Raw genomic sequence first — 12602 nt, forward strand, 5'->3', positions numbered from 1 at the left:
AATTTTAATAAAAATACATATGATTTTGCAATTAAAAAAAAGTCACTTTGAGATAAAAATTAAAACTATTGTTATTGACCAAACTAGCTATATCACATACATGGAAGTCATTATCAGTAATAGATTAAATTGGAAACAACACATAAAGATGATTATATTTAGGTACTATGTTAAATTTGAAGTATTACAGATGGTTTATTATGTACTTGTATATCCATATATTCTTTTAAAAATTACGACCAGGAAAATCAACTAATGTTTCAATCTTCATTCAGTTGATGTTGCTCATAACAAAATTAAATAATATATGAACTTTGGATCAACACTATACTATTCAATTTTCAGAATGTTTGAAAACAAATTTAACTAATTCTTAATTTTCCAAGATTATTTTATGAAAATAGGCAATGATCATAACCATGTTACTTGAATAGCTGCTTCCAATGGCTTTCATCTATCCTGATGTTTTACTATACTTCTATCGGTCAAAAGGTAAAATTTAGAGGAGTTAAATTATGATTTGAGATACTTATGTAGTAGCCTAATTTCTTACAATTTAGAAAGACTTTCTGGATCTTAATTCTTAAATCTCTTGAAAGAACAATATGTTAATATATGTAACATTCATGCAGAATTCAGTTGAGATAATTAATGTTAATCATTACATTCATTTTGTAACTTCCTCATAAATCTGAATAAAAACTTTGTTGCTGACTACATGTCAAAGGATGTAATTATATTTTTATATAAATTACTATGCAGACCTAGTACAGTTTTACTCTCATTATCTAAGAAAGAATACTGATTTATTAGAAATGGTTTAAAAAAGGGCTATTAGGATGATACCAGAGATAGAAATATTATCTCATGGGGATAGGTTAACATCTATAAATTTATTTTCTCTTAAGAAAAAAATGGTAAGAGATTATCTTTTTTAAGTTTAAAAGATTATCTAAGCGATTGACAGGATAAAGGCCTCTGATTTCTTTGTGACATATTCTAAGTACAACAGGACACAAGATTATGATTTAGAAAAGACAAGCTCAATAAGTTCCAGTTAAAAGTTTTACTTTTCCGACAGGATGATTGGCTTATGGAATTAGTTGCCATCAAAAGTAGTGTAGACTGGAACTTTCTGAGAGTTTAAAAGATGAATTGATAATTTCCTGAAAGATTAATGATGGAATTCAATTTCTACTAATTCTCAAGAGTGGGAATGCTGGGACAGTCTTAAATGACCAAATAATTAATGGTCTTTTGTTACTTGTTATACATGTTATGCAATTATATTTCACTCAATTTTTTAAAGCTTCTTTATCACTCTCTCTCTATATATAGACATTTTCTTATTATAAAACTAAGACTAACTTGTCTACAATTTTTAAGGTACTCCTTATCACACCCTTTAAAAACAGGAGTAACATTAGCAACTCCCAAATTCTCAGACACCTGTCCAGTGTTTAATGACTTATGAAAAATGAAATAAAGAGGTTTGTGTATCTTATCTTTGATATTCTTTAATTTAAAACTCCAGAGAAAACACTGTCTGGTTCTATACTGTATTTTGAGAAAAGAAGGGTTAGAAGAGATCTGAATGAAGTGCTAAAAAATATAATGGAAATAGATACTGTAACACTGATGCATCATCTTTGTTCATGCTTAATGGTAAGAATGGTAGAACGAACCAGGGGACAAAGATTTGAGAGTTAGTAGGGTTGAAGTTGTCGCAAATCGAGCAATTTTGTTTTTAAACAGGGTGGTTAGCTTTTGGAAAAGATTACCTTCAGATGTGATAGATACAACAGGATTGGGAAGAGTTCAAGAAAAGGCTTGATGAATACTATGGGAGTCAGGGCTGAATACAGGCAGATGGGTGTTTGATGAAATGAATGGGACAACCATGACAGACGAAGACACCCATTGTTGTCCCTCAAATATTATGTTAACTATATAAGTATCTAGAAACTTCTTTTAGTGGTAAGACATAGTAATAAGTGACAGTAGCTTTAGAAAATCTATTTTACTAAAAAACATTAAAATATTTAACATACATAGGGATATGAAACTAGCTTTTATATTAGTTGCCTGAATTTTGTTGATTTAGAGATATGAAATTGTAATAGACCAAAGTTAAATAATTATATTCATATACTACTAAATACCATCTGGAATCTTGAAGAAAAATCAGTAAAAAAAAGCTAAAAGTTCATTGCTCTGACAGCTTTTATGATTATATAAAATTATATTTTATGCATTTCTGGAATGCTATGGCTCCTGTAGACTGTGAATTTCATAAAAGTTCATAAAATTTTCTTAAAGTTAGATTGAAAATTCTCTTACTATTCTTAATTTGAAATTAAACAGTTTCTCCCTGCTTGTTTTATAAAGTAAATAGTTCTTAAAGTTTATACAAGTAATTTGATAACAATGACGATAAGCTGCTAAAATTTTTGAAAGACTGAAAGAGTAATTAAGTTGGAAATGGAAGTTGCTGGAACTTGAAAATGAAATATTGAACTAAAAGATTGTGGAATCAGTCCTGTCAATACTTCATTTACAATCATGACCAGTGTATCATACAATACTTCAATTTTCTACTTAACAATGGGTTGTAAGTCTGAAGCATGAAAATGAAATATTGAACTAAAAGATTGTGGAATCAGTCCTGTCAGTACTTCATTTACAGTCATGACCAGTGTATCATACAATACTTCAATTTTCTACTTAACAATGGGTTGTAAGTCTGAAGCATGAAAATGAAATATTGAACTAAAAGATTGTGGAATCAGTCCTTTCAATACTTCACTTACAATCATGACCAGTGTATCAAACAATACTTCAATTTTCTACTTAACAATGGGTTGTAAGTCTGAAGCATGAAAATGATGACTAGATAATTGTTCCATAATTAAATAATTGTTAGACAAAGGTTAAGTACTAAATCATCCTTCAGTTCTCACCAATTAGTGACAAGAAGTGCCAAGACACTTGGTTTAGTAAAAAGCATTGACATTATATTTATGTGGTAGTAGTTTTAAAACAATATACAAAGAAACCTTGAAATATTTTACATATAAACATGCTAGTCTGGTGATTATTAATCCCAGGCTACAATGATTAAAAGTAGCATAGGTGTTAAGAGCTCAGATGCAAGGAGTGGATTTTATTTGGGAACTAAGGACTGACATGCACTTTTAAGGAAGTTAGTAGTGAAGACATGCAATTTGTATGTAGAGTTTGTAATTTGGAGGAGAAATTTAAGGCTATCCTAAACAGAGAAGGGTAAACTGTGGGAAATGTTAGCATGATTTTAATAGGAACTTATCTTGCATGCAAAGGATATAGTAGCAAATAGTGACTTTCAGGAAGTTAGAAACATATAATAGGGCTACAATTGTGGATTTAATTGTACTGAGTAGGTTCTATTGAGTAAAAAGTTCCAGTCTTTAGTTTGTGCAGATGAAAAAATAGGGAAGGGAAGGAAAACAAAAGGGACAGCTAAGGATTGGAATGAAAAACATAAGGAGTTTATAGTTATAAGTGGTTCTTTAGTACGGCACCTGGATAGGATAGTCTGTGAGGTAAACAGGGAGAAAAGAATTAAGATATGCCATCAAGAGTTTGTTACAAACCACAACAAAACTGATGAAACTAATGAGAAACTTTACAGAGGGTTAAAGAGATCAACTGCAAACAGTGCTGTGTTTTGGTACCCACAGACCCTGCAGTTGCAGGGGAGGGGGGATGCTACATATGCACAAATTTTTAATTTGTCACATAAGCAAGACAATATATTTGATATGTATATAAAAAATATGTGCATAGCAGAAAATTCTCTGACAACATGGATCTTTATATCATTTTCATTTTGTTTATTTCCACATTTCTTGCAGCTGTTGTCTCTTTTTCCTTGCAATGTTTTTTTTAATTTTGTAATATCCTGTAATAACTCTTAGGTCATCAAAGAGACCGACACAATCTTGCCAACATCCGCTGAGCCCTGACACAGTGTGATCGGGATCAATTTGTTGCCACCTGATGGTAACACCGGCAGCAGGTCATCAAAGGGACCAATGCAGTCTTTCTGACATCTCCTGAGACAGAATGGTCATGGTCAACCTCCTGCCGATATAATACACAGAGAAGTATCAATGTCATAAGCACCGACACGACAACATTGTGTCATGGGTCAGGTTATATGTAATAGGCCTTACCAGCAAGTTTTGTTTTGTTTTTGGGAGAGACATACTGACAAGCTGTTGATTTACTTCATTGGAAGACATCAGATCATAAGGTAAGAAACACTCAAGCTAATTCAGTAAAAAGCAATAAGTTTTTGTTATGATTATGTTCAGAGGCATGTTCAAAACTTCAAACTACTAAGTGCATTCTTCTTACGGTTAACATTTGTGGTCTCTTGTTATAATTTGTAGTCATTCTAGAATGAAAAAAGCATAATTTATATATCTATTTCCTAATTTTTTATGGTGGTTACAAGGTCGATCAATAGTGAAAACAGGATAAAAAGATTCTGCATGTGAAATTTGACAATTTTCTGATACATAAAGAAAAATTACTCTGCATGTCGGACAGTCAACATTTGAAAAGAAAAAATGCACGAGTAAATCATTACTTAAAAAATCTTAAAACTTGATATAAAAATCTGATATTTTGAGTACAAAAGCCTTGTAACGTTTACTGATAATCTGCAAAATTTTCATGAAGGTATGCCTACTGTATTAAAAAATTATAGTATTATCTTGACTGTAATTTCATAACTTTGAAGGTGAGTTCATCGTTCCTTGATCTTGACCTTCTTGCCCAAGGCTGCAAGGTAATTTTTGAGAGAGGACTGCAAAGCTACTAAACATGGCACTGGGTGTAAATGAGGCTGTAATTATTGTGAATTTTAATTTCAGGCATAAAAACTGAGAAATGTTAAAGTCAAATCATGAGGGAGACAAAGTTTTAAAAACTGTTCAAGATTATTTTCTTCACCAATTGTGATATTAATCCAGTTTGACTGAACTTTATTTATAACAAACTCATGCTTTCTTCTGTCTAGTCACTTTTCTATCCAATGAGCCAAATAATCATCCACACCTTCAGTGGGGTACCTCAGGGCTCAGCATTGGGAACTTTGCTCTTTTTGATTTACATCAATGCCATAGATGAAGGGATGTTCAATAAATTATTTTTAATTTGATGATGATATTATGGTTTTGCGTGTTGCTCGCTACAAGGAGAATAATAATAGGTAGGTAAACAACAATTTATAAGCATGACGAAAAGTTTTATTGATGGTGGAACATACTACATATTTCAATACAACATTTATCAGCGCTAAGCAATCCAAGGTTTATATATCCTTACAATGGAGAATGTTGCTGCTTTATAAAAGTATTTAATTTATTTAGTGAATTGGGTGAATAAATAGCATATGGCTTTCAATCAGAATAAATGCAAGGCAATGCATGTGGGACATCTTAATTTGGATCATAAGTATAATTTTGGTGGATTAACCTTAACAGTGTGATAGAAGAAAAAAAAAGGTTTTGGTGATCTAGTTGATCAGTCTCTAAAGCCATCCAAGCAATGTGGCAGGACAAATAGGATTTTAGGTTGTATCTACAGAAATATTGAATATAAGTATAAAGAGGTTACAATTACATTGTTTAAGTCATTGGTTAGGCCACATATTGTGTTCAGTCTTGGTTTCTTTACCTTAGGAACGGCATTGAATTGTTGGAAAGGGTTCAAAGAAGAGCTACTAAGATGATACCTGGGAGAGAAAGGTTGTCATATGAAAACAGGTTAAGATCTTTGAAATTGTTTTCCCTTAAATAAAGAATTATAAGAGATCTGATTGAGGTGTTTAAAATTGTTAATGGAATTGATAGTATTAATTTATCATCTTTTTTCACACTTAATGGTGAAAATGGTAAGAAGAGGGAACACAAATTTGAACTTTTGACAAGGGTTTCATTTTCAGGTAAGACAGCTTTATTTTGCCCAAACTGTATAATATAGGGTGATTGATCTTTGGAATGGATTGCTTTCAGTTTGGCAAATCCAGTTAATTTAAAACAGTTTAAGGGAGAGCTTGATAAATATTTAAATAATAAGGGCTGGCTTTTAGTGTTTGTTTTTAAAGTTCAGTGGATGAAACGATCTAGATGAACCAACAAGTCCCTTGTTTACTTTAAAGTTTCAGTTGTTGTCCTTAAGGCTTAAATTATATGTATGTTAGTATTATTACTATTAGTAATACATAGTATATCATATACTCCCTACATATACTATAGTCTATAGTATATCACTATATGTAAAACTTGACTTGTGCTTCTTAAGGCATCGTCGTGCTACAAAGTAATCTTGTTCAAGACATACATACATAGCTAAAAGATTAAGTATAACAACAGACACGGACACAAGTTTATTTTTACCATTAACGTTACTTACAGGGGTTCCAAATGCGCTGTTAACCATCCTTTCAATGCGTCAGGATTTTCAATTAACATATTCTTCCGATAAATATAACAGATTATATTAATATCCGTATAAGTTGATCTATTCACAAAGGTAGAGCAGCACTAGATAAACTGAAGATTGCCAATAAAACAACACATACACGTTTAACTCCGGTAGTACTAACTTTGTTAACAATAATATTAATACTAACAGCAACATTAATATTACCAATGTTCCTTACACATTGATCGCGTCCTCTAACGAGAGTTTTAGTTATTAAGGTGCTACGTTCGTTTCTGGCAGTTATTTAGATTTAAAAATAATTATTTCCGAAGAAATAATTACTAATCTGGGGTGCTCGAAGATTAAACAATCCTCCTTCACCCCGCGCGTGGCCTAGGAATATGGGCTTAACTTGAGAAAACAGGAAATTAATGCAGACAAGGTATGTAAATTTAAAAAGTAAACGTGAGAGTAACGGTAAACAATAAAAAGTGAAGAGCAAAGTAAACTAAACGGCCGATATCGGATAGATGGTCCATCAGGGTGGCGGGGATCTAAAAATCCTATGCAAATAATTTAATGTGGGGGAAACAGGAGTACCCCAAGAAAACCCACTTTCACTGCTAACGACCAATCCGTTACCAGTGCCCGGTTAGTAAGTAGAAAAGGTAAAGTGAAGTCCGGTGCTGGGGGTTGATTAGCTTTTGAAAGAGTTGTGGAGTCTCCTGATGTTCGCCATGGTTTTATTGTGGAACAGGTTCCGGTTCCAGGAAGGTAGTAAAGGCGTGGAGTCCTCGGTGTTGTTGGTGAGTGGGAGGAAGGCACAGAAAGGTTCGTCGGGTAGGTAGATATCGGGGAAGGTGTCAATTACTAAGGCGTTCGGTGAGATTGACGACGATGATGTAGAAAGTGGCTTGGGGCTGAGAGGCGGGTGCAAATTAAGGTGCTACAGTAAATTAAGTTACATTTAATAAGAAGAAGAAACAAAAAAAGCCAGAAAGTGTATTCCTTTTAGTACAAATTTTATGACAAAAACGACGGGATCGTAAAATGATACTCATTACTTAAAGTGATGTTGTGTATTTTAGCATTGAATAATTTAATAATCTCGCTCTGATAATATCTTTCCTAGAAAAAAGCAGTGCCACATTCATTCAGTCAAGAGGTTATCGATTGAAGAATAGCACTATTGAATTATCAGAAATTCCCATAAACCCAAATATTTGGCATCAGGGTTCGTATCCAAGGCAATATATTACTGCATTAGCATATACAATCGTTTTTACCTGCATTTGTACTTGCACAGTATTCAATGAACGATCTCAGATGTTATGAAGGCTGTATGCTTGTCTGTACCAGATAGTGTAGAGACAATGATGCATGTTATCCTGTTTTTCTGCCTAAAGTCGACATATTACTTTAACATTCCTTCTTCATGATCATCATTAGTATTTACTGAAATTTTTGTTTTTAGTATTTAGACATATCATCTATTATTGCATACTTAGATGGAATTGTAAAGTCATTCCATGTATGCAGTTGTGTAAATGACTTTTATGTGGTCAAGTTTTTATGACTTTGTCTGTTGAACAAGCTATTTAGCAGGTAGCTTTCACAAGACATTCAAACTTAAAATATCAGGGCTTGAGCCAATATCTGTACCAACTACTTTTAGCAGATGCACCAAGGGGGCAAGCCAATCATTATTTGTGTGAGTACAAAGTGTGTATTCACTGGCCATAGTGTTGGTTTATTTGGCAGTGATGAAACATTGTGAGGCCAAGTAGCATTGTTGTGGTTCCTGTATTCTCGACCTTACGTCCTTGTATTATCACAGATACATATTGAGCTGCAGTTGCTGCTCAACATGCTCAACTAACTTGGATTCTTCACTTCATATTGGTTGGAGGCCAGACCTGGTATTGGACTACTAGTTTAACCTAGTGTATCAGGCAACATCTATAACCTCTCTTGTTTCATTTATTTGCTGGAAAATATTTAAATAATAATCATAGTACACTGGGACTTGATTATCTTATACTGTTCATAGAGAAAGTACATCTACCGACCAATGATCTAATTGGTCGTAACTGCAGTAGGAGCTTCGCCTATTTCTTTTTCTGTGCATCCAACTTATCAGCACAGCCAGAGATTCAAACTCAGAAAGTGCTAGTAGTCATTAATGTTGTATCAAGTTACCATATGGTCTTCTCATCACATGATGCAAACGCTACATGGATGTGTTGATGGTGAAATCACTCAACTGCTACAGACTTTCCCCATTCTAGCAACTTGGCTGAAATTGACATTTCATAACTTGTTGCTGCTGAAACAGCTTCTGTTAGAGACAAGTTTTCTGATACCTATGTGGTTTTTCTAAGTGGTTACTGTGACTCCATAAATTTGGCTATGACAACATACTACAAACTATTGCCGTCGTGGTTTGGTACACCTTTTCAATGAAGACATCTCAGCTCAACAGTTCTCATGGGTTCCATCCTTTTGTGTGAATTCTTCCTGGTAGAAGAACATTTTGTACTGGGCCAAAGCATTGGTACATCTCTCCTACTTTGGTGTTCCAATTACAGAGCTATCTGGAATCCAAATATTCCATGAGGTACAATAACAGAATTTTCAATCTCAGCAGCAATCCTGCAGTGATTGTTACTGTGACCAGGAGCTCCAAGTGGTTACTTGAGGAATCAGTTGAGTAAGTGGTATTAGTCTTTTTGCTAACCTTTTAAATGATAGAAGTAAAATATATTTCACCTTACTAATTCCTGCATGATGCCATGATTACAGCAATGCATTCTGTACAAGACTATGCTGACTTTACTTCCTTACATTCTGTTAAACAAAAGGTTCAAGTGTTGCTCTGCCATAAAAGAGGTGTCTCATGGCTGGAAAGTCCAAATTGGCAGAACTAACCCACTGTTCTTGTCTCCCCTCTTGGTGCAGTTATTTGCTCCACCCATCATCAAACATCAGGGCTCCAGGTTGCTCGATGTTAATAGCTATAGCTTACTATAGATAATTATTTTTATAATTTCAGCAAATCCAAGATAAGAAGCCATTGTCTTCTTTTCAGACCCCCCAAGATGGTGGGGAGGCTTGGGAAATTTCCCTAAGGCTCTCTGACCCAAAGGTGGCCCTAAAGAAGGCAAGTGACAAATTGATTATGATAGTAGGCCATCATACCACTCCTTCCCCAGCTACTTGAAATCTCTTGGCAGCCCCACGTCTTTTCCATACGATAAGCACAAGAATAATTGATATTATCAGTGACCCAAGATAATCTGGATTATGGTTCAGTTTTGGTCAAATCATGATACCCTAGTCGGCATGTAGATGTGCTGAAGAACATTCCACATCCAAACTTATATGAAGATTAACACAATGTTACGACAGCGGAAGTCACGCGACGCTGGGAGCATGCGCGCTGGAGTTTCTCGAAGGATCATGAATTATCGGGGAAGACCGAGTTTGTTCAGGACGCCCAATTTTTTAGTATATAAGCCTGGCGAGAAAACCAGCGTGATCGAATGGATAGATAATTGAGTCAAGCGAACAGTAGGCACGTAAGTAAAGTGTGTGAATCACTGTGATTTGTAGCGTGTGTTATAAAGGTTGTTAAGTTTAAAGTGACTGTGGAAATTTTGTGTATTACTAAAATTTGTATCTAGAAATAATAAACTGGTTTAGTCAAGAAAGGACTTGTATCGCTGAAGTTTCTCGGAAATAATTTCTACCGGAAATTAACAAACAAGCAGAAACGTAACAACAAATATCCTCTCTGTTATGAGTATGTATAACATGAAGAGAAATCTCTTGGAAAAATATCTGACAGAGGAGCACGAGAGAGAGAGAGAGAGAAGAAAAATGAGAAACAAATCCCCACTACTGCACAAACTTATTCCTTGTCGCAGCACTAGAAAAAAGGACACTGTGATATTGTAAGTATTCAACCAGTACAATAAGAATAGGTTCGATAATTTAATTGGTGAAAGGATTAAGCAGGATATAACTGACAAGCAAAGTAAAGTCAAGACTCGAATACAAAACTTGACAAAAATCTACTTTATCAACAAATTAAAGAAAATAAATTAAAATAAACAGATAAATCGACACTAATATTTCAGAAAGTGCAATGTGAATAAACTATCTAAAATGACTGAGAATTAAAACTGAATGCAAATGAAAAAGTTGAATGTAAAATACAAATGTATTGCTGTGAAATAGATCACATCTAACTGAATGAAAATTAAATGTAAGACAAATAGAAATTTAAACACAAACACAACTATATACCTAGTGGTTGGACAATTAAAGCTGACCCCAAGAAACACGAGATAACTATTCAGAATCAGCTCTTAGCCTTCGTCAAAACTAGAGATTATTTCTTTGGACAAAACAAAATATATTACGTTACAACGCTAGAATCCGGGTTTCGATACCCATGGTGGGCAGAGCACAGATAGCCCATTGTGCAGCTTTGTGCTTAACTTCAAAAACAAAACAAATATATTACGATCAAATATCAAACTCCTGGAAATGTGGCGCTATCTATTGAATGGCACCACAAACAAAAATCCGTAAAGATTTTCACACGTTGGGTATTCAAGATTCAGACAATTATAAAAATACATATGGTAAGTGCAACAATCATTTGTTTATCAAAAAACACTATTTTATATAAAAGTGCTATCCTCATAACAAGAACACGACTTTCACTAGGACTGTACTTGATGGTTTGATTATATCTTTATTGGAGTAATTTGTAAATATAGTTCTCAAAAATGAAGTTCTTAAAGACTGTTATTTTTTTTTCAATAAAGGGTACTGTTGCGTCAGCAAGGTCACGTGACTAGTATCACGCCACTTCTTTCTCGAACCTTCGTGAATTGTCGGGAGATTACTAGATTGGGGGTAGTCTGCTATATATAAGATGGTCACAACGTGACGGGACAATGTGTAGGCAATAAGTAATTGAACTGCAGTCAGAGAGTGTGTGATTGAACAGAGTATGGTCGAGCTCGTGAGACGTGAGTTATAGCGTTTGCTATAGAGCGACTGTTGAAATTAAGTGTATCGTAAAGTTGTATTCGGAAAGAATAAACCAGTCTTATTTAAGAAAGGACTTGCGTCGCTAAAGTTTCGTCTGAACGAATTTACGGAAAATTAAATAACGAACGGAGACGTAACAGTACCATTTTTAATATATAAAAACATTACATTTTATATCAACACAGTCCAAACGCTTTCCCCATGCAGTACTTCCCAGAAAAATCTTTGTTTTAAATCTTCACTTTTTCTAAACTTTTTTCAATAAGTTATGAATACTACGATTAGTAATTACTAGTACAAACAGCCGTCTGTAGAACGGCGTTTCTGCTAGTTAACATAATATTAATAAAATTATCTGATTATTCTAAACAATTAGTTTTAAACTTACTGTCAAGTGTTGTGTTTCACAATACTGTTTTTTCTGCTTTATTTGGCGAGGGAAAGGTTTTAATAAAAGCTTAAAAATTATATTTGATTTTGGTTTATTCCTCTTATTAATTAGATACTGCATGAAAACAGCATTTATAACAATCATATTAGCTCATGCAAATTTGTTGAGATGTTTCATCACTTTTGTTCTAATAAGATACTTATAAAAATGCGCAAAAAATACTAATTTTCCAAATGAAAAAATACATAATATTTTGAGAGACAGCCTTTAATACAGCCAGTAAGAAACTTTAATGTAACAGCTTCACTTATAATGCTTACTAGCAGAGACCCGCAAAATATTTCCGGCCAAATTAGTATCTTTATCGTAACAGTACTTCTTTAAACATAACATTTCAAAGCACAATACAAACGGATTGTATTCGTAGACAACGAAATGTGTAAATCCACTTGTATATAAGCCGTACTTTATAAAACTTTAACTTATGTTAGGCCTAAGTTCGATAAAGAGATAAATTAACACTGTAACCTGTGTACGTATTTTTATTTTTTTTTACTTTAGTTTATTTGGGATTAAACTTTACTTTACTTAATATTACCGATAAATAAACTTATAATGTTATTTCACGAACTTAAGTTAAAACCTTTTTTTTTAAATTGTTGTATAAAATGGT

At 33.6% G+C, this 12602-nt stretch overlaps 1 protein-coding gene across 2 annotated transcripts in view; it reads right to left on the reverse strand.

The window, feature by feature from the left end:
• The window catches only part of LOC106469898 (RNA-binding protein 26-like), a 95622-nt gene extending 88903 nt beyond the window's left edge, over positions 1-6719 (reverse strand). For both annotated transcript variants that reach the window (XM_022398476.1, XM_022398475.1), the window contains exon 1: positions 6463-6719. In XM_022398476.1, the coding sequence (XP_022254184.1) occupies positions 6463-6521 (59 nt within the window). In that variant the 5' untranslated portion in view covers positions 6522-6719. The remainder of the gene's footprint in view (positions 1-6462) is intronic.
• Positions 6720-12602: the final 5883 nt, after the last annotated feature.

The sequence above is a fragment of the Limulus polyphemus genome, unplaced genomic scaffold, assembly GCF_000517525.1.
Source record: "Limulus polyphemus unplaced genomic scaffold, Limulus_polyphemus-2.1.2 Scaffold3715, whole genome shotgun sequence".
Taxonomy (NCBI): domain Eukaryota; kingdom Metazoa; phylum Arthropoda; class Merostomata; order Xiphosura; family Limulidae; genus Limulus; species Limulus polyphemus.